Here is a 27391-nt window from a genome sequence, read left to right as displayed (position 1 = left end):
CTTTCATTGGACGCGTTGCCAAGGTGACGCACCCGGCCCAAAGCTTGTTTATTACTGGGTTTGTGTTTACTTGCTAATATGGTGAGTGATGTCCATAGACTGTATATAAAAAGGTGATATCCAGTACAGTAGCGGCTCACCACATTATCAGCGCTGACTGTCACATTTAGTATTCCCTTGTTTTTTGGTTTTTTTACTATTTAAGATGGGAAAACTTGTATTTGATTGCAGAGCATAACCGCTCTGCACCTCCTCTCACTCGCTCCCTCTCTCTCAAACACATTGACAGCGGACCGGTCTGTGTATGGTGAATGGTTGAATGGTTAGTATCATGAACACTGCTGCACAAATCCATCCAACGTCAATGTCAAAAACATTCTTGTCTCAAATTTCTGGTCTGGTAGTGTGACCTTATTACATTTCAGTTTTTTTCAAGTAACGTTTCTTTTCTTCGACTGGCAGCTAAGGTTATTTACTTGTTATGGATTGCTTGCAGAAGTTTGCCGGAAGTTGAGTTTGGGCCAGAGTAATGCATATCTGCAGTACCGTTTGTTTATGTTGTTACCGTTGAAAGCGACCGTAAAAATTCCTTTTTTTTAAAACTTTGAATCATGGAAAGCTGCCATACAGGAGTCACAGAACTACAATATATGACTGGAAATGCAGTATAATAGCTCTCCTTTAAAGTTGAGTAATGTGCTCTCAAACACAATCAAAATCTCACTAACAAAAGGTGGTAAAACACTTAAGTCCATTTCTTTGTCTGGCACAAGCTGCAGCAGCAGCAAAAATCTTCTGGCATTTTAATTATCTCTCCCTTTCATTCCCTGTCTTTCTTCCTTCTTCACTCACACATAAACACACAGTGCATGAACACAAGTTTGAGTTCTTAATCATGGCAGGACCCGGCGGTCTCACTGAAAGCTTCCAACAAACACAGCTGGCCTTCTGCCTGACCTACAGACATATTACCACCTCCCCTGGCCAGATGGACCTGTCTGCGCCTCTGAGTGTATGTATGTGTGTGTGTGTCTGTGCGCGAGTGTGTTGGCGTCTGACACACGTCCTTGAATGAAGACGTGATAGTCAAAGTGTGTGCATGTCCGTGTGCGATTCCCAAAATGAGAAGGAATGCGTGTGTGTGTGGGTATGTGTGCGCTAACTAACTGGACATCCCATCAGCAGAGCATCTGTGATCTCGGCTCTCCAGAGGGAGTTCCCTGTCAGCCGGACAGGTTTATATACCCACAGGCAGAACAATGGGACTGGGCGAGAGACATAAAGAAAGAACGGCAGGAAGAGAGTGCGAGAGAGACAGAAAGAGGAGAGAGGGAAGTGTCTTTTGTCCAGCAATGATTAAGAATTTAGACCAGACGGTGTGTGTGTGTTTCAGCCACAGGTAGTATTCCTGAACAGGTGTTACAACGTGTGTGTGTGTGTGTGTGTGATTTGCCCTCAAACTATAATTAAGGACTCAAACAGTTTGATCCCCGGGGACTAGGAGCTCTTTTTACAAACACAACAGCAATTTCTACAAAAATAAATCTACCAAAAATTTCAAAGGTCTTATTGTATGAATGATCTCATTTGAAGGATTTCTTAAAAATACATCAAGATCAAGTGCTGAAACATTTGTTTTCATGTTTTGTGAAATTTCGTAGGAAATATAGATTTTTTTGTTTTATGCATTTTGAATACAGTTCTGTTATTTATTTCCCCTATTTTTGTTTCAGAATGCCAGTTATGTGATTGTATGTTAACTCAAAAAAAAAAACAGTCAAGCGCATGACTCAAAGTGGGAGGCGGGCCTCCCACTTGTGGCTCCAAGTAGTTTCACAGGAGGCTCAATGAATTGAAGTTAAAAGATTTTTTTACATTAGTTATAAAAAGGAGATCAATTAGAATAGCAGACGTGTGGTTTGGTTAAAGAGCAACAGACAGTGATTCAGGGGATTTTTACAGGTCTTCCCCAACTTCCCAGTGTGCAAACTAATAAACGCCTCAAGACAGACTTTTGTTATCTATTTGGTGTAGTCTGAGGTTTATTTTAAACAGCAATATTAGCCGATCATTTTCCCAAGCTTTGTCACAGTCTTAGAATTTGAAAACCCCTGGCATAAATGACCTCCTGTGTGTCTTGATTTACAGACAAAGATTTTGTGATGAGAAGTGAAATTGGAAAATAGATGGCGGCAATGGAGCAGTGGTGTGGGATTTCCACTCCGACTAGTCCACCAATGCGTCCCTGAGCAAGATACTTAACCCCTAGTTGCTCCAGATGCGTGCGAACTCTAGACATATATAGCAATTGTAAGTCGTTTTGGATAAAGCTTCAGCTAAATTCATGTAAAGTAAAATGGTGTCTGAAAAAATGCTGTTGTGAAATACAAACATAGATTTTTACAATGCAATAAACTTTATTGTGAGAAGCAGATGAAATTATATTTTTATAATAAAGAGCTGAAGAAAACTGGATTATTTTAGTGTCTCGTGTTTATATGACATATTTTGCCTGTCCTATTCATTTATTTAATACACTTTGGGTATCCTTAGATCTTGGTGTGACAAAATAATCTAACACAAGGTCCAGGCGCAGGCTTTTTCAGAGCTCACTGTAGAGTCTACATCAGCAGGTCTGTAGCACTCTCTGTAGGTGTGTTCAGACAGAAAGCAAAGCAAAGTTCGCCTTATGTCATCTGGACAAATTTCACTGCTGAACCATTTGTGCAGCTTGTATTATTTCACCCCCAAACATCCAATTTACCAACTGTCAGTTCCGTCTTGTCTGTGTACATTTCTGAGACATTTTCAACTTGCACGGTTGCATCTTTGTGTCAATTCATGCCACCACGGGCAAATTTGAATCTTTCCATTGACTGTGTATGCAATCACAGCTCCTCTAAAATTTGCATATTGTTCCGTCACACAGGGACGTGGCTGGACTGTCGGAACATCTAGGCAGAACCACGCCCCGGAAAGGAAGAGTGGATTTGACGCCTGTTGTGTGCGACTAATCGACACTTCCTTCACGTGTCACGTGATGACAACTGAACAAACTCCTTTCACTGATGAAGATGCTAAAAAGCTATAAACCGGACCTTGAGTTGAGATACTTTGGTCCCACAAGTTTTATGTATTTATTCAGATTCCTGTATGTACAGATCGCTGACAACCTTCTGTATATACAGTCAGTAATCAGTCATTTTCCTGTCAAGCAAGATTAAAAGTAGGTTTTAACCACACAGAATCAGAGGTGGAGTTACTGCTGCTGCTATAAATAGTCATAAACATCTAATACCTGTTATCAGAAGTGTTTCAGGCATCTGAAATGTCAACAAAATAAGTAATTGTTACAATAAACCACTGACTGAAGGCAATTTTACAAACTAAGTTTGACAATCAACTTCTTCATTCAGTTTTGTTCTATGCAGAGCACTTAAGCAGCAGCAAACAAATTAGGTTGTATTCTCCATTTGAGTTTATACACTAAGCCAATTAGTAAATTACCAGCGAGAACAACACAGTGTAAATCATTAGCTTACCAACGAGCCTGTGTTTTTATCCACAGAGCCTGTTTAACTGGGCAGTAAAACGCCTCTTTATACATTTCACCCCGTTTGGTTTTCAATCCCAGCTAATGCAGTCACGCCGCCACAGTAAAAACTGTGGAGATGATAATTAAAAGGACTCTATAAAATGTCTGCTTCAGTCAGGCAGACTGAGAGGGGAGCTGCAGAGTGTTTGGCTAACAGGATCAGTGATCGATCCACCTTAAAAAACCCTGTAAACTGGTTTCATGAGGACAAACAATAAACAAAACCACAAAGAAAACAGGCTGCTGATCCAATACTAGTACACTCCTAGTACTGGTAATACTACTACCGCTGCTAATACCCATGATATTAGAGAGTGTTTAGCTCATAGAATAAGTCATTAATCCACCTTAAAACACCCTGTAAACTGGTTTTCATGAGGACAAATCATAAACAAAACCATGGAGAACACAGACTGTTGATATTATACTGGTACTGCAAATACAGGTAATCCTACTACTAATACTGGAGATACTAGAGAGATAACAGGACATTAAAAACACTCTGAAAACCACTTGTGCATCTACTGGAAACACTGGGTCATCCGGTGCTATATACTGCTTCTGCTAAAGCTGCTAATACTGCTCTTACTAGTGTTACTACTGCTGTAAATACTGCTACTACTAGTGATTACTCGTAATATGGTAATACTCATGACAGAACTGCAAATACTGTTACACAACTACTGAAACGATTCATCGATTAAATCGATTGATAAAATGCATTAATGCAAATTCAAATTCTTTGCATCAATGCTTCGTTTAATCCATATAACTATACTGCACACTTTCACACGGACATTTATTACTGTCACACATCGCGCTTGCGCTGTGAACACGAAGTGATTATAATGGCGCTGTTTGCAAAGCGGAGGAAGAGAGAGAAAATAGCGAGGGATGAAGAAAAAAAAGTGTCTAAAGTATGGGATTAATTTTATTTCAAGCTAAAGAAAACAACAACAACAACTCTGTAATGTTACTGTCCGTCCACTGTAAAACAAAATTTACGTCACCTCGGAAACAGCACGACGGCATCTGATCAGAAAGCAGCCGGTGTTCTGCCAGCGGACCACAGACACGGTAACAGACAAGGTAACAGTAACTTTAGCATTTAACTGAAATCATGATTGATTGCTGAATTGAAGCCAAAGTGAGCCGCAGTCCTCAGCTGAAAATGTGCACACGAGCGTAACCTCACAGTCAGGAGTTAACTAAGTGTCGGGGAGCTGCACCTTTCAACTCACCTCCAGCTCTCTGCCAGCGCTGCCAAGCAAAAGTACTTTGAATCGTTGAAATATTCTATAGAAGCCTCGAATACTAAAATCATCGTTAGCTGCAGCCTTAATGCAAATACTGATGACGTTACAACCACTGCTGCTAAGTAAACACTGTTAAGAAACACTAGTACTTACTAATGCTGGTACTACTATGAGGTTACTGTCATTACTACTGGTACTATAATATTGGTACCACTATTTTTTTTAAATACTCCTTACACCACCACCACTACTAGAAATAATAGTACAGTATTCTACTGTACTGCTTATGTTTTTCTACTGGTACTACTAGTGCTACTCAAAGCATTATTGTGATTACTGTTAATATTAGTGACACAGCTACTACTGTTAATACAACACTTCCAATAATACTACATATTAAAACATGATAATAATAATAATATTACTATTACTGGTCCCACAACAACTACTGCTCCTACTAATGATACCACTACTGTTAATATGACAACTGCTTGAATACTGCTGAGACAGCTAAAACTGGTATTACTACTCCTACAGCTGCTTTTACTACCGCTGATAGTAGTGCTGCAGTTGGCATCGGGTAATAGTGGCATACTTCTACTGCTAATACTAGTTTGCTGATAACATACCAGTCTTTAAAACAGGGGTTCTGAAACTTTTTCACAAATTCGACCACACTTTTGATAAGATTTTGTCCCATCTGTTAGGATTTTGGCTTGGTTTTATTCCAGAAAGTGTGTGAAATCCATGACCAAAATAGTCGTACATTCGGTCACTATGTTACTTTTGCATGGAATTATATTGAAAATAAATGATTCCCCTTTTTGCTGGGGACCCCCTGGAACCTCCTCAAGGACCCCTGGGGGTCCCCAGACCCCACTTTGAGAACCACTGCTATAAAACATCATAATTTAAAAAAGGAGTTTGGTAACACTTGTTCACAGCAAATATGTGGAGGACAGACTCTACAACACAGTTCTGACTGTATGAAACTTTTAAAACCTAATTTTCTGACATCAACACCCTCAACTGGTGTAGCTCTTTAACCATTATCTTGGCTCAGCTCAGCCCTCCTCCACGGCTCTGGCCATATCTGAGAGAGGGATTGCCAGCTAAATCTTTTCCATGCAGCAAGTGGACCATGACTGGGTGAAATAGGCTGAGATCCTGCCGAGAAGGGCGGCGGGGGGGAGGCGGGGTGGTAATCACTCAGGGAGATGGCGGAGAAAGCGAGGCGAGCAACAGGTAGAGGAAGTGCAGAGGAGAGAGAGAGAGTATGGTTTCTAAATGCAGCGTGTCTATCCGACTATCAACCAACAGATAGACTTCAGACGCCAGATGAGGAGCCAATCTGAGAGAGACTTTCACAGTTGAATCTCCACAAAACTGGGTGACAAAAGGCTGGATGAGCACCTTATAACCTGTCTGTCTCCTTTCCTGTCTACCGGTCTGTCTGTCAACCAAGAGGTCAGCCAGAGGAAGCCTTTGAGGGGGTCATCTGACAGCCTTCCAGCCTGCTGCCTGTCTGTTTCCTTATCTTCCTCTCTGAGCCTCATCCTGAGGTCGTCGGCCCTTGACGACCCCATCCCACTCCTAAACCCTGAAGATTGGCACCAGAAACCAAACACAAACTGCTTTATAATGTTTTATATTTACTTTCAAAGCCTTTGACACTTATAATAGGTTGCAGAAATGAATATGTTCGGTTCAAGAAAGTACTGGGACTGTAGAATGTGCACCAAATTATATTTTCTTTCCTTTTTAAGTTTCGAAAAAGTCTAAATTTCCTCAATCATAGCTATAGCCCCAGCCTACACGTTTTAAAAACCATGACCATAATTGATGCTCAATGGTTTTTTTAAAAATGTAGCCAGGGCTCTACAGTGCGAACATTTTGCTCGCATATACAGTTACAATTATTCATTTAGCTGGCGCTTTTATCCAAAGCGACTTACAATTGCTATACATGTCAGAGGTCGCACGCCTCTGGAGCAACTAGGGGTTAAGTGTCTTGCTCAGGGACACAATGGTGGATGTTTCACAGCGGGAATCGAACCCAGGTCTCCCACACCAAAGGCAAGCATCTTATCTATGCGCCATCACCACCCGTATGCGAGAAAAAATCAATACGTGCGAACCGGAAAAATTTTTTATAAGCAGAATGTGCGAGTAAGTACTGTAACTACAACCTACAATAATCCCCCCCACCCTGCCCGCCGCGCCGCTAATCGTTCTAAACATCTCGCCCCTATACAGTCTATGGACGTGATCCAAAGCTGGTGTCAGTCAAAAGAAAGTTGATGAAACTCTAGTAGGAAAAAAGCCAGCTAGCCACCGGAGCACCGAGACAGTTCCCGGTGGGCCGGTTTGCTCGGTGGGCGCTTGAGTGGCTCGTTACAAAAACGTAACAGAGATGTCAGCAGCTGGAGCGGTGAGACAGAAGACAGCAGGGAGAAGATAAGGAAGCTGTGGGTTTGGCGAGCTGGCTATAAGCTATCTCAGGTGCCTTTTGTTGAAACATGTTCAACTTTTCATAAAAATCGATGTGCTCATCAATTTCACTTTTCGTCAACTGACCAATCACAGCCTGGAAGGGGCGGGACAAGCTACAGTAAACTTTCAAATGTTGAACTCCTCCTGCAAAAATGGATCTGCAGAAGTATAAATTGCACTTAACACGTTCCCCTGGTTCTGTTTTAATAAAGTTATTGTAATACTGTTCAGTAGTCTTGTTTACATTAGGTGTGAGTTGTGTGGCTGCTGCTGGTGTATCGTGAATCCGTCCCTGGTTCAGAAACTAAAGTCAAGTTTTTATGACTGATCAGTATTTTAAAAACTCCAACAATTTTTTCATACCATAGTTGAACACAAGGAGAAAGACCAAACAAGTAGTATAAATATGTCTATAATTAATAGTTTGTTAAACTCTGTTTACATTTTTCGCTGCACTCCTAAATCTCTTTGTGTGCTCCTAATTTTTTTTTTTTTTTTTTTTTTTTTTTTTTTTTTAGGAGCACATGTGCTCCTTGGGGAAAAGGTTAGTGTAGAGAGGGAAGGAGGAGGAAATAGAAAACATGCTAAACATGTTTCTAAATTAATGTTCTGTCTTAAGTGTCTGTTTTCAGCCTCTTTTCTCAACTTTTTCCATTTAACCCGAACCTTCTCTCTCCTCCTTCCTCTTCTTTTTGATTGATATGTTCTTTAACTGGGAGAATATCCCAGTAAATTCAATTTCTCTGCGGACCCCTGGAGGTCCCCTCAGACCACTGGTTAAATTGTGTCTCTTGAGGCTGGTGTGTAAAAAAATATCTGAAAACCTCTCTCTCAGTCTGAGCAAAAGATCAAAAAACTACAAGCAGCGTAAAAACAAGTTATCCAGTAAAAAAATAAACTGGTGTGCACGGTTAATTAGAGCTAACTCCAGGCAGCGCTGCAGCCGCATCGCCTGCCCAAAGTCTCTGACAGCCGACTGCCGACAGCCTCCTGCGCTCGAGTTGAGTAAATCTGAATCCAATTAAAAGTTAGAGATCAAGTTCAGCTTCAAATCGTAAATGATTTGCGAACCAAAGGGCGGCTGGAACAGAAATCAAAGGCAGAGGTGTGTGAAGTCCTCAGGTGAGTTGCTGGAGTTACAAAAACTCATCGCCAGGGTTTGTTAATGGAGTGTGTTTGCGCACGACACACACAAAAACAAACTTTGGTTCATGCAAACCCATTTACAAGGCACCAACCAAGACAGCCAGGCAGGAGGGTGGTGTTGGATTTTCAAGATTGAAGTGGAAAAGGTTTCCTCGGGTTGGATTTTGTTTATAAGACACAACAAAAGACTACGAGCATAGATGAGGAAACAGACAGACAGTTAAAGCGTCAGACAGACTCCAAAAAACCTCTTCATGGTGAATTATGTTTTTCACATAGCTGACTCCAGCCTGCATTTCATAGACACAATTCATTGTCACACCCTCTTTTCCTTCCTACTGGTTGCATTTCATCCATTTCTATACTTTCTACTTACACATTCCTCTTTTTTCTGTGTTTTTATCTACTTTACTTTCTCTGTCAGTGGTTTGTGTCAAAAGAAGTACATTACGTAAGTCACGTGACATAGCATGTACAGTAAAAACGTTCTTTAACTTAAAACATCAACTTTTTCTTGACTCATCCATCCACCCCACCACCCCTCCTTACACGGACTCTGTCAGACTTTATACTACGTCTCAATGACATTTTCTGCGACTAGAGGTCACGGCCTAACAAAATGCAACGTCTATAATAATCAACCCATATACGACCGTTTTTCTGGTGAGGACTGGCTGTATTTTTGCTTTGGTCCTCTTAGTTCCAATAAAGGGAAATCTCAATGCTACAGCTCACATTGCTATTTAAGACAACAGTTTGTTTCCAACTTTGCGTCAACAGTTTGTCTCTTTCCTGATTCAACATTACAATCCAGATGTGCACAAAGCCAGCAACTAAAAGAAATGATTTTCCCAGTTTGCTGTGGGGGAAGATGACTTGCAGCGCAAAGGTTGCAAAATCTTTTAAAAAGCATATGTTTTGTTGTCCACACACTTCTGCCATTTAGTGTATGTAGTCTATTTAGTATCTATCTAGAGGTATATTCTCTTCTATACTAGACTCTCAATCCATTTCTCCTTCCACTCCACTTGGCTCTATGTTCTTCTCAATCACACCAATGAGCAGGTAAACCGAGCCGAGACAAAAGCACAGGACCAGGGTTGGTGATGGAGCAGTGGATAAGACACACGCCTTTGGTGTGAGAGACCTGGGTTCAATTCCCCACTGTGACACACCCACCAATGTGTCCCTGAGCTCCAGAGGCGTGCGACCTCTGACACGTAAGTCACCTTGGATAAAAGCGTCAGCTAAATGAATAAATGTAATGACGACCCACAGTTCTACTGCTTTCTACTTAAATGATCTGGCTGCATATCACTCATGATATTACAACAAATAAATATCACAAATATGTAAATGCAAAAAAATTGTAAAAATGATTAACATGTTAGGCTTGTTTAAAGTTTAATTGCTGCTTTTATAAACCCCACCACAGAAGAACAGAATAGAATGAGGCAGTGAGTGCAGTGGAGCTGGGAGTGGATGTGGACAGGCAGTCATGTTTATTCATGCAGCCGTGAGCTGCAGACCTGCAAGGTGACTGGCTGTCACACACACACACACACAAATGTATGCAGGTGCAGGAAAAGACAAACACTCACACATCTGGTCTGTCTATCACCTTGGATCAGGAAGATAGGTGTGTAGAGGTGTGTGTGTGTGTGTGTTGTGACAGAAAGTAAACAACAAAAGCAGCTTATTCAGTCTGACTGCTGCTGCTACCACTGTTACTAGTCTTTCTAAGGCTTTTACTCTTACTAATACTGCTCGCTCTCTCTCTCTCTTTGGTGCGCGCACACACACACCGTCTCTCTGACAGGTGTGTGTTAATTGCATCATGTTGACATGAGACATGAAAGCTGCTACACCCTGCAGCAGCTGTCTCTCTCGCACCCATCACAAGTTACTGAATGTTGACGTTAACATTACCACAGAAAATTATTTGACTGTCGAATCAATTGTTTTAAGTTATTTCTTGAATGAAAATACCCAATATTTCTCCAGCGTGATTAGCTTCTGCTTCTCTCTGACTTAGAATAGAATATCGCATATTTTGTACATTTAACAACTTTATAGTTTTTAACTGTTTGTCAGACAAAACAAGATATTAGAAGACATCGCATTGGACTTTGGTAACTATTATTTTGACATTTTATAGACCAAAAAATTAACGTATCAGTCAAAAATTATCAGCAGATTAATTGCCAATGCAAATATTTGTTAGTTGCTCCTGTTCTATTTACTTCGTGTCATCTCCATCCTCCCCTCCCTGTGTTTGTCTCTCCTCTGTCCCCCTTCATCTCCCCCTTTTCCTCTGTAGCAGGCACCACTGTATATACTGTGTGTGTGTGTGTGTGTGTGTGTGTGTGTGTGATCTCGTTAATATTTCACACTAACCTTACAGGCATGTGTGAGTTTATTAATTATGGCTGAAATGTGAAGCGAAGACGCTCATGAATAACAGCAGCCGCTGCTAGCTGTCGATCAAACTGCTGCTACGGCCAACAGCTGGATCATTACACACAAACACACACTCGCATACACACACACACGCACAGCTGCACAAACTACTGCAGCTGCTGCAACTACAACAGCTACTCAGTGATGTAGATTTAGCTTGAGTTTTGTTCTTTTGTTTCTGTTGCAGAAAATGTGTCTTACCTTGATGCGACAACATGGATGATTAAGCAAATAATAAAATACTGCATTTTTAATGTCTTGATAAGTGGATGAAAGTTGCTCTTTTTCCATACTAATTATTAGAAAAACATATTAAATACAGTTATATAAAACTATTGTACATTGCATGAAAACAAAAGTGAAAATAAAATCTATATACTATTATAAATCAAACAACATATATTTAACTGCAATAAAACAAGAATAAACTAAATAACTATTATTGTATTTATAGTATAAATATTACTTATATTAATACTACTGCTGCTGCTTCAACTACACCAGCTGCTACCACCATTACAACTGTAACTATTACTGCTAATAAAGACACACAAACACACACGTACACTGATACTGCACACACTCGCACTCTTTACATTGAATGTGTGTTAACGTGCAAATTCAAACACAAGCACGCAACATCTTAAAAAGCAGCTTCACTGCTGCACTCAGAGCAGCAAATGCTCCGGGCTTCTAAAACACACATTACACGGACCTGCTCAACTTAATTTGCCTTTGATCATTTTTTTCTTCAAAAACACAGAATTACAAATTCTCTCTCTCTTTCGCTTTCTCGCCCGCTCGCTCTCTCTCTGGACAGAGTAAATGAAATTAATAAGGCGCACATCAGAGGCAGCGGCTGGGCTCTGGCTGTAGGCTCTCTCTCCATCCCTGCCTCAACATGAACACCAGGTTCTCTTCTTTTACATTTACACTAACTGAAAATCTACAGCTCCTCGACACAAACAAAACATTTTTATCCGTCCTTCTATCCACACGCTGCCCTTAATGGAATGAATGAACAGCCAGTTATTTTTAAAAGTATTTTGAAAAACAAGCAGGTGGATCAAAAAGAGAAACTATGAGGAGTTTAATCCTGGAAAGTGTTTGTATCAAACTACAAGTTCCGACCCGGTTGAAACTACAAATGAGTTTGTTTCTGGATTAAAATAAGTCTGGAAGCAAACTTTGTTGCCCGTCATCCCTTCACTCCCCCCTATGCGTCCTGCCCATCTCTACTGTCAACTATCAAATAAAGATTCAAGAGTAAATCAAATAAAAATCCAGTCTGATCACAATTTATTTTGAAGTTTTAGTTCAGTGTATATTTAATGTTACTACTTCTGCAGCTGAAGATAAAAGTTTAGAGAAACATCAAACAAGGACTCATTTTATAATCTGTATTTCATTTATAGAAATGAAAAAAAAATCCCAGGTTAACAGCAAAACTCTCTACACTAATGAGTCGAACAGCAGATTTATTTTATGTGTGCTTCAGTTAAGAACAAAGCCTCCTCTCATTTGCAAAATACACAAGATTTTTTATATGGAATTAAGCAAAGCTACAATTCTGTGCAACAGGTTTTTATTTGGATTCAGTTTTCTCATCTGCAACAGAATTTAAAACGGACACATTAATGGTAACATGTACAGTAAATAAAGTGGATCAAGTGGATTTATTCTTCCTTTAAGCAGCAGAACATGAATCAAAGCGAAGGAAGTAAATGTCCTATGAGGTTCTTCTCATTTCTTCCTCATTCTGTCTTACTTTCAAAACCACAAAACCCACAATATGTTCTTAAAAAAAAAAAAAAAAAAAAAAAAACCACAGAGCAAAGTCCCTCCTCTCCTATTAAAACCAGTTTGAAACACATCTATAGGCACCAAAATGTAGCAAGACAACAGGTTTATTTCATGTGTGTCTTCCTTGGGGGGAAATCTCGCAGCAGTAACAAGCCCGGGCGATGCTGAAAAAGTGCCGCGGGCAACAGCGAGCAGCAGCACAGCAGCAGAGGCAAGTGAAGACGGGGTGAAAGTCAAATCTTCTCACTGTAAACAAAACTCCGGGAATAAGGCAAAATAAATATATGTTGAGGGAATAAAAATGTGTGTGTGTTTGCTCTGGCTTTGAGTGATTCTTTGCGGGCGCCACAGGTGGGTAGCTGTCCAATGAGGTGAGGGATTTGCAGTTATGAGGACAGATTGACGAGGAGAGGAGGGAGTTGTTATCAGAGAGCGACGAGGGAGAAGACTGCGGCTCAGGGCTGCTATTGAACGCTCATCAAAAATAGAAAAGCTGTCGTTTTCAACACTTTTCTGAGAGCAGCCTGGGACAGCGCCACGTCACACGTCGTCGCACGGGTACATCACTGTGTCAGAAGATGAGTTACTGGTGGATCGCGGTGATGCGGTTGTGATAGGAGGTGAGGGATTTGCAGGTATGAGAAGTGATGTGGCGTGCGCTGACAGGCTCCTATGTGTGTTCAGGAATCTAAAGAGAGGCCAAACGGAGAGTTCAGATGTTTATCTGGATGTCTTGCGGTGTTATTCTCTCGGCACAGTGGTGACAAACACTGATTTGTAACAGGGAAGTTGCCTGTAACATCTGAAACTACTGCTGGATGTCACGGACAGCTTACGAGCTGAAGTGCTGTTTAAAAACTGCACGTAAACCTCAGTATTTTGCTCCCCCTGGAGATGAAAAGAAGCAACTAACTCTTACCCAAAGCTTCCTGTCACAGCGGATCCACAATGATGTTATAAAAATGATATCTTTATGGTATCAACCGAAACAGCCCAGTATCGAGTAGAATCAAAACTTCTCCAGTCAAACCAGTACTTCACTGGATACTTTTTGTAGCCATATTGGCAGAAAATTACTTGTTGTATGGTTTTGCTTGCAGCCAAACACACAAGCAACACACCGAAAGAAAGAAAAGAGTGTGGTGTCAGGCATGTTCGTCCCTGTTGCAAGTTTATCAGCACAAGCTTAGTTTTCCATTGGTTTAATCTTCTGGTATCATTTAACACTTCTCTGTACATTTTTATTTGCTGTTCACATCACTTTTCACTGGTCGATCACTGCGTTCACATCAATTAAACCCTTTTCTTTTACCTCACGGAGCCCCCGGCTGCAGCTGCTTCAGGCGTAGTTGGTTTGATCGGCTGGACGCGCAGCCTCTCTTTACTCTGAGTCTTTAGTGTAGCTTAGTGACAAGTATAAAACAAGTCTGTTTAAACTAATGTGCGACTCACCAATAAAGGAAAAAGCACTCGCGGAGATCTTTCAATTCAGTTTATTGAACAAAGGTTAACTAAGTATTTTTCCGTTGTTTACTTTCAACACGCGTATCAAAAAATTACCTTAAAATCGTTTCCCACAACTTATTTGGTCACTAAACTATTTTACTCCTCTTCTCTCATTCAAATAAAAAATATAAAAAAACTGCCAAGCTGTAGTCTTTCCCTGTATAATACTACCAGTGAGGATGAACTAATTAGGATGAGGAGGATCTGATACAATTTCTCAATACTTTTATGTAACAGTAGGGCTGGACAATAAAACAATAATACAAAATAATTTTTTTCAATAACAATATAACAAATGTTCAATAAATATTCAATAAATGATGAATGATTCGATTCACTTAAATCATACCTGAATTAGGACTTAATTTATTTAATAAGATGTTTATTTTGTTGAGGAAAAAGGACTGAAAAAAGCTTAAAACCAAAAATTAACCGTCAGGTTTCTTCAACTTTCCCTGCGGAGAAAAATCTGCCTTTGAACTTGAAAGAAATAACTTTTATTTGGTACTTATCACATAATTATCGATATAGAAAGACATGAAACTTTTTATCATGATAATATTTTTGGCCATATTGTCCAGCCCTATGTAACAACAAAAAAACTAAATTAGATTACCTTGCTTGGCCATAACAATAAACATAATACAAGGCTCCAAATCAACTACTATGGCTTCAACAAGTCGCATTTTACACAAGTTATCGAATGAAGTTGGTATCGGTATCACTTTGAGGGTACTGGTATTGGTACTGGTATTGTAAAACTTTAAACGTTACCCAACCCTAAAACCTGTGATGCACTTAAATCAGAGAAATTCTGCGGTCAAACAACATATAACTTAACAAGTTTCAATTTGCCTAAACGTCCAGTGTCAAAGCCCTGAACTTTGGACGTCCACCATCCCCTCCTACACGGACATCTGTGCAGAAGGTTTCAGGTGACTTTAGCTAAAACTCATCCGGCTGATTTATTCCTAACAAACATCATCGAAGATTCTGTTGATTTCAGTGGCAATCAGACAGGTGGGCATCAAGATCAATTCTTCCACGAAACATCATGGCTTCAAAAGATCTCTGCTCCTCACACACACACACACTTTCACCCTGTCAAAATCTATACAATCCATTATTAACATGTTTCCAGCCAGACAAAGACACAGGTAGATGATAAAATACAGAGAAATAAAAAGGTTAAATTATTGAATTTGGGTGCTCTCTTCGAAATAATAAAAAGACACACAGACGGAGGGAAGGAGACTATATTGTTTTTTTTGGGTGGGAGGGGGTGGAAAGTAGGTTAGAAAAGAAAGGTAAGGTGAGAGAGGAAGTGTGGCATCAAAGAGAGAAAGTTGAACAAAGTCAGCGACACGCCAGGAGTCGACTCATGCGACATGGGAGAGAATAAAACCTCACATCAGAACGCATCACTCCTCCGCCATCAAACCAACGCTAGGAGAGAGAGAAGTGATGAGAGAGAGGAAACAGGTACGGAGGTGAACTTAATGGAGGAGAGAGAAGGAGGGAAGGTTGTGATGATGGAGAGGAAAGAAAAAAGAACGAATATGGATGGAAAAAAAAGCTCCACAATCAGGACAAATATTCAGGGAGTCAGACTTCTGTTTTGAGTTGACAGCAGCAAATGTTATACTACAGTTACTACAGACTCAACACACACATAACTGAGATCTGCGAGTTACACAGATGACTCGATTCCCAGGGCAGTACAAGGTGAATGACAGAGAAGAGGAGGAGGACAGGGTGGGAAAGCTGGAAAGGGAAGAGGATGAAAAATGAAACTACAAAGGTGTTAGGAAATGAGGAGGTAGGGTGGGAAAGTTACAGCAGAGAGGTAAAGAAGTAGAAGAAGGGGAAGAGGGACGGGAGGAGGGAGGGGAGAGGAGAAAAGGAAGGAAAGAAAAGAGGTGAGGAAGTAAAGGAGAATGGAGGAGAGGAAGAAGAGGGGAGGAATGAGGTAAAGATGGAGGGAGATGTACAGAAGAGGAGGAAGTTGTAACTAATGGAGAAAAGGATGAATTGGGGAAGGAGTAGCGAAGAGAAAAGAGCAGAAAGATACAGACAAAGTAGAGGGAGAAGGGAGGAGGCTAAGGGGAGGACGGAAGGAGCAATGAGTGACAGAAGAGAGTGAGATGAGACAGATACAAAATAAAAACAGGAGAAAGTCAGAAAATGAGCAGGAGGAGAGGGGTACAGATGTGGAGGAGGTATGAGCTGAAGAAAGCGGGAGTAAAACAAGGGAAGAAAAAGGAGAAAACGAGAGAAGAGGCGGTGGAGAGGACAAGTTTATCTCTCTTTACTATCCCTTTCTCTTTGCATACTTTTCCTTCTACAACAAGTCCTCCAAAGTAAATGGGAAAACCACTTGTTCCACGTTGCCTTTTAAAATGACCCATAGAACTGTTTTCAGATCCGACTCCCCTACGATGCACATGCCACGATATATGATGCATGTGACCATGTCTGACATGTTCAGTAAGCGTGCTATTTTAATGGTAGTTATGCCGGATGACGTTTCCGCCACAAATGAACAGAGTTTATTTGACAGCTTCTACATCCAACAAACGCAGTAGGGTTCGTTTTAACCGAACGAAACAGGTTAGGGTGTGAAAGCCTAAAATAAAAACGTACTTCCTCTTTTACTTCCAACACACAACAGTCATCCTTGACCCTTCGCCAAGCCACACCTCAAATATGCAGCTGGCCAATCACAGTGCAGTATAGGACTCTCTCTAACTGAGGTCCGACACTTTCATGGCTGCGCTCCATTGACTCTAATGAAAAATGCGTTGTTTTCTAGCTTTCTTTTGCTGCATTTCTCCAAGACTATGGCGGGGGGGTCCGGGGGCAGGCCTCCCGGAATAAAATTTCAAAGTTAAATGCATTAAAGTTAAATGCATTAATTTGGTGCAAAATGAAGAGGCAATCTATGAAGAACTTTGCACTCCTGTAAACAATGTTGTGCTCTAATAAACTAGTTAATCATAAACCCATTGTAGGGCTATAAATGGTGTTCAAACAGCAATAAAAGTCCACAAATTTATTTACTGTTTTTCCAGCAACCCTAAATCAAAGAACAGTATTTTCCCTAACATTTTATTGTTTCGTTTTTTTCCTTTTAATAGACACGTAAAAATTTCTGTGAATATAATCCAATTAATCTTATTTCCATCCTGTATAGACACCTTATTTTGAAAACCGGACGTTGTCACACGTGTATCCTCGAGCTAAATTCATCAAGTCCGACCCAATTTGATAAACAACGTTGTATGTGGTCCTCATACGGCGTAACATGAAGAATTCACAGCCTACTGTGCAACACTTGTCTTTGTAAAGAGACAAACTGACAGGATAAAGTCGCTAACCTGCCTGTCAGCTCGCTCTGGGCCATTTCAGTGGATTTACCATAAAGGCTTGAATACGTGTGCACTCCAAATTTAGCAAATTTTGCAGCTAGCTTCATCGCCTTCTCACAAACGAGTGACAGAAACATACTATTAATATTACCGTAGTTACCTGAAAAGAAAAGCGGTTGTCTCAAGTCGGATTGTGAGCGTGCAAGCTTACAGCAGCGCGAAGCAGTGCCGACAAAACACAACGTTAGAGGTCTGTAATCTTATTATGAGATTGAACCAAAAATATTTTTACACTTTTGAAACTTTGGCGGCCATTTTCACGTTAATTAATGGGAAACATTGCTGGGGCACTTGTAATAGTTACAGTCGCTACACAGAGAGGTTGAAAAAAGTACGATTTGTTCCCTTTCCAAAACCTAAAATAAATCCAGAAAAATGTCGGCTGTGGATCGTTCCTAACTAACTTCCTACTGAATGTAACGTAATAAAGCCCTACTGTTCTGCTTTTTAATGATTGTAATAATGAACAGAGGCCTACCCAGCTGTACAGGAACAGTGTTGATCCTTAATATCGTTGTCTTCTGTCTCAACAGTCAATAATAATATGGTGGTTCACTTTTACTCTGATCGGTAGGCTTTAGCTTCTGTCTGGTTTTTTTTTCCCACGTCAGTCTGACAGCCTGAATACAACCTTCAAATGCACAATGCAACTGCAAAACTGTCTGCTTCTTTCTGAGATTGTTTTTCCAACAATTTCTCCAGGGAGTGCAGTAACAGACAGTGGCAGCGCCGTGATAAAAGTCTGACGGGTACATTAGCTAAGGGGGGCGTGGCTTAGCAAAGGGTCAATTCCTACAGCTGCTAGTCGTCACTTGTAATTTGCTCAAAAGACTAATGGCCCTTTCAGATAGGATTTGCGCTGCACTGGCCGCGGGGTTCAGCGCAAAAGTTCAACTATTTTGAACTTTGGCAACAAACCGCCGTGTCATGGCGCAAGCCATTGAGAATAATGGGTTTCACAGCGCAGCAGTGCTGTCGTCGCAGTCTGTCTGAAAGGCCCATAATCCTGCTGTTTCTCTTGTAAAGACAGTTTCAATTAAGGAGTTTGCTGTGTTTTTGTCCTACTGATGATGGTGCCAGAGCAGCAAAACACTAATGTGGTTAGTTTTAGAATTCACTGACAGACATCCCATTTGTTCTTCCAGATAATGATAGATCTTTCTCTCTAATACCAGTAAACAAGACTACACACCAAACTACCCCTCTTCTTTCTCTATTTCAATCTTTTCAATTGTCCCTCACCTCACCAAACCTTTATTTTCTCCCTTCCTTCACACACAAACACTCTCTCTAGCCTAGCTTAGGTACTATTTGAATAACAGCAGCTCCCTGTGTGTAGGTGTGTGTGCGTTTGTCTGTGTGTTGAAGGAAAAGTGAGCGAGGCTGCAGTGGGCGAGCTCTCCCTGGTACATCTGTCTCTTTTACTTTACAACAACTCTGCTTGCTTGCTTACTTACACACACGCGTACACACACACACACACACACACACACACAGTATAAAACACACAAACATAAATTTACACTGACAAAAGAAGGAATTCACAGGTAACTCTGCACAGGCAGAGATGTGCATGTAAATACACATTTCCACAGAGAATCACACACAATTAAAGTAAAAACACACACACACAGTAACAGAAACCCAAAATTACCTTTACATAGTCTCGACACACACACACAGCTAAGCAGAGTAGACAGGTGGAGTGTATATCAGAGGCCTCTGTGGCCACCCAGCTCATCCACCATTTATCTCAATTTCACCTTCTAGACACACACACACACACACACACACACGCAAACTTAACATTAGAAATACACCCAGCAAAAGTAAGAGAGAGAGACACACACACATTCTGACAACACGGATCTAACAGAAGAGCACACACAGCAAATACACAAACAACTCAGTCATCCAGGTCATAGTTACCCAAGGAGGGTTAAATCAAGGTCAACTGGACGTGGTTAAAGGAAACCCTAAACACACACACACACACACACACACATCCCTATAGATGTCTGTTAAAATCATATAGGCCAGCGATGCCCAAGTTCAAACATAGAAATTACCCTCAAACTAGGCTAACTTAAGTCTTAAGAGTTTACGCGCTGCTAACATTTTAAGGGTTGCACCAGTTACATAGTTCCAACCTAGGCTTACAACAATAGCTGGTGCAAAAGGTTACAGGTATAAAACTATGCACAAGAAGTAGGGAAATTTGTTTTTGGTAGATTGTTTCTTCGTTGAAACAATGCTCCTTGGCGTCTTGAACGTTTGGAAAGCCTGTTTTTGTCCCTTTTAAAAGGGATGCTTTGCGATTTAATCCAATAAACATTTTGTTAATTTCGGCGAATATTTCCTCATGGGTCAGTAAAGTGAGCACAAACAAAGCTGCTCGAAGCAGTGGGAGAGAGAACGTAAACAAACAGCGGCACATTCAAACATGCTGGACTCATTTCAGGACTCTATAGCTGCGAAGATGGCTGAGAAACAGCCAGAGTGAAAGGTCTGAGGAATTGAGAGACAAGTTATATGACCATGCGAAGGGAAGACCTGTGTTAACATCTGTGAGGGGTTTCAATGCTGGATAAATCTACGCGATTTGAAAGGAATGAAAACAGACGCTGAGGTTGCTCAGTTTCTGCTGGACAGGTGAGTAAAGTTAGCTTTGCTGTTCCACATAAAGAAGTTACAGAGGCCGGTGAAGAAAGACTGCAGCTTCTCAGGACTAAAGAGAAGCTCCCGTGTGTTGCTGCTAACTCCTGAATAAAGTAAAGGAGGTTAGCCCCAAAGTTAGCTTTGACTTCGACCTTGCAGATAAACAGTCACTCCTGTGCTTCCCAACTCTTATTAGTCACTGTATTTTGGTAAAAACTATTTCAGTTAACTCTCTAGTTTTTTTACTCTGTTTTAGATTTTGCGTTTGTGTGCTTATGTCTTTTGTTTGATGATGTTTGTTCACTAACTACTGAAGTTCCTCTCGATAATCCTACCGATAAATAAACTAGACTCTGTGTCTTAGATTTAGGCTTTGAAAAGTATTTTACATATTTAGATATTGACAGGCTTGTTGTCACACGTTCTACAGTGCTGCTCAAACATGCCCTCTTATTGAGGCTAACCCTCCCACCCCCCCACCGGTAACAGGATCAGCGGTGTATGTTGATAGGTGATAGATATTTATTAGTCCTTTCGGAAATTCATAGTGGCTCATACAGCAACATTACAGAGTTGTTGTTTTCTTTCTTTTCACGTTAAAATAATCCCATACTTTGAACACTTTCTTCTTCGTCTCTCGCTGTACAGTTGACTTTCACAGGTGTGCCAAATTTTACATGCCTGCCGAGAACTGCATAAAAAGGTATAAAACTTCTTTAGTCTTTGTAGGGTTCATCAATAGTGAAAAATTATCAGTAAAGTTATATCTTTTATGAAAGTTATGAATCGTTACTATATTATTCCACTTAGTAAAAGTACCATTCCTTGAGAATCAGCAAAACATGTGGTGATAACCGCGATTAAACAATGGGAACGGCAAAGTGTCTGAAAAGGACCTTAAGAATTGAATGAATAATTCGGCAAAACAGATTCGCATCCACCTCTTATCTCAGCGTTAAAGAGCGTTGCCTCTAGGAGTGGGAGAAATAATCGATTCTTAGATGCATCGCAATGCAGACGTGGAAGATTATGAATCGATTAACAAATGTCTAAAAAACGATCATTAAAATGTTAATTGATAACGTAATGTTGACGGAACGCAAAAGGCGGAACTCGGACAGATTTGGGCAGTGGTGTTTATGTTACCAACCAGAGAGAGAGAGAGAGAGAGAGAGAGAGAGAGAGAGAGAGAGAGAGAGAGAGAGAGAGAGAGAGAGAGAGAGAGAGAGAGAGAGAGAGAGAGAGAGAGAGAGAGAGAGAGAGAGAGAGAGAGAGAGAGAGAGAGAGAGAGAGAGAATATGCGCTGAGCAGCACTGCAATCAAAAACGGGGGTCGCCAAATTTTATTAAATTAAATTTATTTGACACTCAACATTTGATTCAAAATAGCCAATATTGCTTTTTGACATAACTTCTGACTACACCAAACAGTTTTCAAAAAAGGTCTGTCCGAAGGCATTTATTAGCCTGAGCGTTTGTTGCAAGCTTCTCTAATCTCATGAGACACGCAACAATGTTATTTCATGAGGCAATAAAATCCTTCATTTTACCCCACTTTTATTCCAAAACAAATTCCCACTTGTAAACAAACATTCTTACCACAGAAATATGACAAAGCTGTGATAAACTATAAACATCCAAAACTAATTTAAAATCTGTAACCTAAAAAAAGGAGAAAGTTTTACAAACATGAAGCTGAAATCTCCTGCTTCCTGACTCCTGCTTTTAGTATCATGTAATTCTCTTGTTTCTTGTTTCTCTCTTCTCTTGTTTCTCCACAACCTTTTCAACTTCGACAGTAATGAAAACAGACCTGCTGCGATGCAAAATGTAAAACCGGCACTTGACTTGGTTGAAAACTGATTTTTATACACAGGAACGACTATATTCAACTCTGATAGTTATAGAAATATTGGCATTGTATGTAATCTGTCTTAAAATGGTGGGCACTAGTGATGGGGAATATCCTATAGGCTAGTTATTATTGCTACTGCCGTTTCTGTAAGTGATTAGCCTGAAATGATGCATACCTGCCAGGCTATCTCACTGACAGGAGACACACATCTTAATTATAGTTTGCTCTACCAAAAGCATTTACACTAGGCTACTACTAAAAAAGCACCATTATCAAAACAATATCGAACACACTCACAACATAAACAGAGATTATTCTACAATCTCCATTATCAAAAGTAAATAAAACAGCTGTTTCTCCACGGTGGGAAAATGGACAACGCACAAAAGGTTACATAATACCAGTTACATTAATACACTAACAACCGGCCTACACGAAACATTAAATTCAACTCACAAGAGCTGAAGACGCCGCTTGTGAGCTGATTGGAACTTCTTGGAAATGTTGAATTTTCGCACGTCACGGTAGAAGCACCGGATACCAAGGCCAGTTGGAGTGCCGTCAACACAGTGGGCCTAGCGTTTTGTGATGTTTAGACAACGATGTTAGTGTCCGCAGAGCCACGAACTAGCAGGTGTTGTGCCAAATTCCTGCTGAGAAAAGAGGTGGATGCAAATCTCGGCAGGTAGCCTCCAACATCTGTTCTGCCGAATTATTCATCCGCCTCTTAAGGTCCTTTTCAGACACTTTGTTGTGCTCATTCATCAAAACACAGTTATCACCACATATGTTTGCCGAATCATAAAGAACGCTACTTCTACAAAGTAATAAATTATTAACGACTCTAAACGTTCATAAAATATGTTTCATTTATCACCACTGACGAACCTCAAAAAGGATATTAAAGCATTTAAAAGCAGTTTTTGGAGGTGCATGCAACTCTCAGCAGGCATGCAAAACTCGGCATAACCGGTCTTTATCTTGCTGAATGGGGTCAGCAGACTCGTTTATCGACGTGTGGATGTAGTAGAACTTAGTCATTTCAGAATTCAGGTTTACTGGCGTGGATGAAGCAGCTGGGGTCAAGAACCATTTTCTAATATCCATTTTGGAGCGTTCTGAGTTGTTTGCTTTGTTTTGATATGTGCACTGCCCCGAGGAATCTCCCGCTAACTCAAAGTCGTTCTATGTACGTACTAACGTGCAAGTGCGTTGAGAGGGGGGAAGCAGGGGGCGTTTCCACACAGAGTCACACTGTGAATTTTATGTCATTTTTAATATGTTTTCAACTAATGAACTGTTTGTAAATGTATATTTGTATTATTCCTCACGGAAATTTCAATTAAATTAAACTTCTATTTGTGGGGGCACTGCCCCCCATACCGCAGAATCTGACTCTGTGTGCGCGTTTATATGGCCTACATGGCGTTAAGCTCGTCCTATAATGAGCTATTAACTGCCGTCTCCTTTCAGCTCTCCGCCTGACTCCGACACAAATCCCCCCTTTATTCTCCAGTACTGTAATCCACCACACACACACACACACACGGGAACACAAACGCACCACAACATCTACCACAATGCATCAGGCTTCAGTTCACTTCCTGGTGTCAAATCCCATCTTCTCTTTGTTCACAGATAAGGACCTCTGAGGAGAGTGAGTGAGGGGAGAAAAGAAGAGAGAGCTACAGAAAGAGGGAGTAGAAGAGAGGACGAGAAACAGAAAAAGAGAGGAGGGAGGGATGACGGATTGAAGAGGAACGATACGATTTTATGGCAGCGTCTTACAAAAGCTGCAATCCATACTGACACACACACACACACAAAATGCAGTAAACTCACACATTCAAATAAAGAAACTCAAACAGAGCCGTAAGGTTTACACATAACCGTACAATTTCACACACAAAGAAATTCAAAACACTAAAGATCTCCTGCGGTGCCTCGATAACACAGAACTTAAACACGCTATTTAGTTACTTAAGAATCACCGGTTTGAACTGGTCAGCAAATGTAATACAAGTGCAACATTGAGTTATGACCTTAGAAAATACCTCCATTACAAAAGGTTCAAACATATAATTTTCACCTACAGTCAAATAACATTAAAAGGTAAGATTTACAGACTTATAGACAGACAGTCTTATTTACAGACCTACAGATTTATAGACTGTGTAGAGAAATAGAGAAACGTCGGCTAGTCCACTCAAAACGTTTGCATCATCTGTCCAGTTAACGATTCAACTTATTGACAAGAGTCTCCATGAAACAGTCCCGACTCTGCTGCAGCTACAGACGGACTTCAGATCGATATTACCGTAAAACTTTAATTAATAGCCGGGGTTTTAATTGCTGAAATCACTGAAATGACCCTGCCTATATATTTGGGACAGGCCTTTAATTACTGTAACTGTCCGCTTGGAGTCCTTTCAAGGTGTATTGATTTAATGATTGTCAATATATTTTTTGTATTTGTAAAGGATGTTTTTATTAGGATTATGGTAAACATGGACAGACAACTTCCAACAGTGGGCAGTGTATTTTCTGCCACTGGGCTAAATTAAGTGTAGATAAACCCCGTATTTACAGGTTTACGGTTGTCGCAAACCAGAAACAAATAGTGGAGCAAGGAGACAGGGAGCACACGTAACAGACGCTGACTTATGAAGATTGTAAGAAAGCCAAACAAAGGAAACATCTAATCTTAAGTTTAACGCCCTTTGGAAGTGGAACGAGGTATGTATCTTGTCTGGGGGGGGGCTGCGGGAGTGAGGTTGTTCATGTTTATCGTTGTTTTAGTAATGTGTAGGCTAATAGTGACAAAGAGCCATTTAGCTCGATGTAATATTTAACTGTATGTTTTAAAAGGTTATTGTGTATTGGTATAGAGTAATGGTAGTTTAATTTGTGTATTTAATTAGGTTTACGGTTTTGTATGTTTGATTTAAGATTCTTTCAAAGTAATATGTGTACTTATGCTTGTATATTTTGTGTATTTTTATAGTTTTCACGGTGTGTCACGGTATTTGGATAAGGAGGAAATGAAAGAAATAAAGAAACCGTAAAGACATCAGTCGAGACTCTCTGCATCTTGCTTTTAAAAACCGATGGCAGTTACAATTAGTTTTGCATAAAACTGAAACTACTATGAAAACAGTTTACTTATTTCAAACAGTATATATAATAATAATAATCATCTTTATTTGTTGAGCACTTTTCAAAAACAAGTTACAAAGTGCTTTAACAAGTGTAAAGACAATAATACCCAAAAGACAATAATACAGAAACAATACAAGATAAAAGCAAGAAAACACTGAAAAGACTAAAATACACGTTTAAGATAAATATAAATTAAGTAAAATAGAATAAAAAGGGATAAAATAAAGTCAAATAAGATCGGGAAAGGCTCTCCTATAAAAGTATGTTTTAAGAAGGGACTTAAAAGAGTTCACTGACTCAGCCGACCCGATTTCCTCGGGCAGTATGATTACTACTTGTATAAAAAATCTCATTTCAAATAATATCAAATACACTAATTCATTTGATCTATATCTGACAGACTGCTTATGCACTTTAATTTTGTAAGCAGCAAGCTAACGAAAACATATGCAACAACAGGGTGCAGGATGAGAGGAGTGTGGCAGAAGTTCGCAGACAGATGACAGGAATCATAACTTGGATAAATTGTTTTTCAAATGCTGCTTTGATTTTTTTTGATCGGTGGACCCTTACAGAGTAAAGGAATAATAATAATCAAGGAACGGACATATTCAGATTTACGAGCGCTTCAAAGGTAACGGGGAGTCAGCACTATTTTCTCTTCTACCATGCCGATCTAACGATGTGCAGCATGTCCATACTGACATTTTGATCTTAAGTTTAAACATTAATATTTGTATGCACGATCTAAGCAGCTTAGAAGCAGCTAAAGCGGAAGACCCAGCGAGGTTTAACGTATTTAACGTATTCTAGACTTAACATATCAGGCTAATGACTAAAATAACGGTGTACAGAATAAGAACTACTATTTGACAATTAAAAGTCAGAGATGACAAAAGCACCGAGGATCAATCAAAATATACTGCAGCAAGTTATAGCTTCTGGGTGTTTAAAGGCTTTGGACACCCTTTTGAAAGTAAAGGACACTCCAGAAGAGACAAAATGACAGGATTAGACAACTCAACAAGAGTCAAAGGTCATCATTTGTCCTCGCTTCTATTTAAATGCATTCTCAATTCTTCTTCTATAAGTGTCATTGTGACGGCTCCCTTCCCCTACATTTTAAATTAGTTTCTTTGAGTTCCACTGACATGCAGAGATTAACCTAAACTAGGGCTGATCTTAATGTTGCACATGCTTCCATAGAAAGACGCAAGAAAACCATCCAAATGTTGGGCTGTTAAAACACTAAATATCTCCAAACAGAACAGAACTAGTCGCACCAACATTACAAGAGAAGAGTTATTTCAAATCAACAAGCAGCTGTTTAGCAAACCATTCACACTGCACACACACACACACTACTACCACTATTACTAGTTCTACTACTACTGCTACTAGGAGCGCACACAAACGTTACCATGGTGAGGAGGTATGCTGCTGGCCGGCCAGGTGAAGGGTCTTGGGCCGGGCGGCGGAGCAGCTGCCCGCATTAGCCGGCCGCTCCCAGTAGGGGTCACTGTGAAACACACAAAAAAACGTGAAGAGGTTCTTTAACGACAGCCATAAGAAACAACGAGCAGGAGAAGAAGAGGAAGAGGGCGGGAAAGGAAGTGAAAGAGAGAATGATGGGAGGTTAATCAGGAGAGGGAGAAAACCTGTATATGAAGAAGCAAGTCAAAAAAAAAGGCAATAACTTATACACAGGAAAATGCAAATGTCATGAGGTTTGCACCCAGTTAAAGAACATAAGGTAAAATAAGTTGTGATTTGCAGAAAAACATAGCAGTACATGGTAAACAATTGGGCATTTGTAGCACAGTGGGCAAAAAAAAAAGAGTTTAATGAGCTTCTAAAATCTTAAATATTCAAAAGAGAAAAGATTTTACCAGTTCACTGTAAGACCTCAAACAGTGGGAAACCAGCAGCCTGATCCTTGATTGAAACACCCCCGTAAATAAGTACCAGTGGATCAGTCAAAACAAAGAACTTACATTTTTATTCTAGTAGAGATCCAAAAGCTTCCAAAGATG

The 27391-nt window shown here is 40.2% G+C and overlaps 1 protein-coding gene across 2 annotated transcripts in view; it reads right to left on the bottom strand.

Moving 5' to 3' along the window:
* LOC119910711 (neuronal PAS domain-containing protein 3) overlaps positions 1 to 27391 on the bottom strand; it is a 659826-nt gene that overhangs the window by 520440 nt on the left and 111995 nt on the right. For both annotated transcript variants that reach the window (XM_038729499.1, XM_038729501.1), the window contains one exon: positions 26779 to 26877. In XM_038729499.1, the coding sequence (XP_038585427.1) occupies positions 26779 to 26877 (99 nt within the window). The remainder of the gene's footprint in view (positions 1 to 26778; positions 26878 to 27391) is intronic.

Source organism: Micropterus salmoides, unplaced genomic scaffold, assembly GCF_014851395.1.
Source record: "Micropterus salmoides isolate LMB-PRFRI ecotype aquatic unplaced genomic scaffold, ASM1485139v1 Ms_hic_scaffold_19, whole genome shotgun sequence".
NCBI lineage: Eukaryota > Metazoa > Chordata > Actinopteri > Centrarchiformes > Centrarchidae > Micropterus > Micropterus salmoides.
Note: the sequence above shows the minus strand (reverse complement) of the source record. Positions and strands in the feature narration are given on the sequence as shown.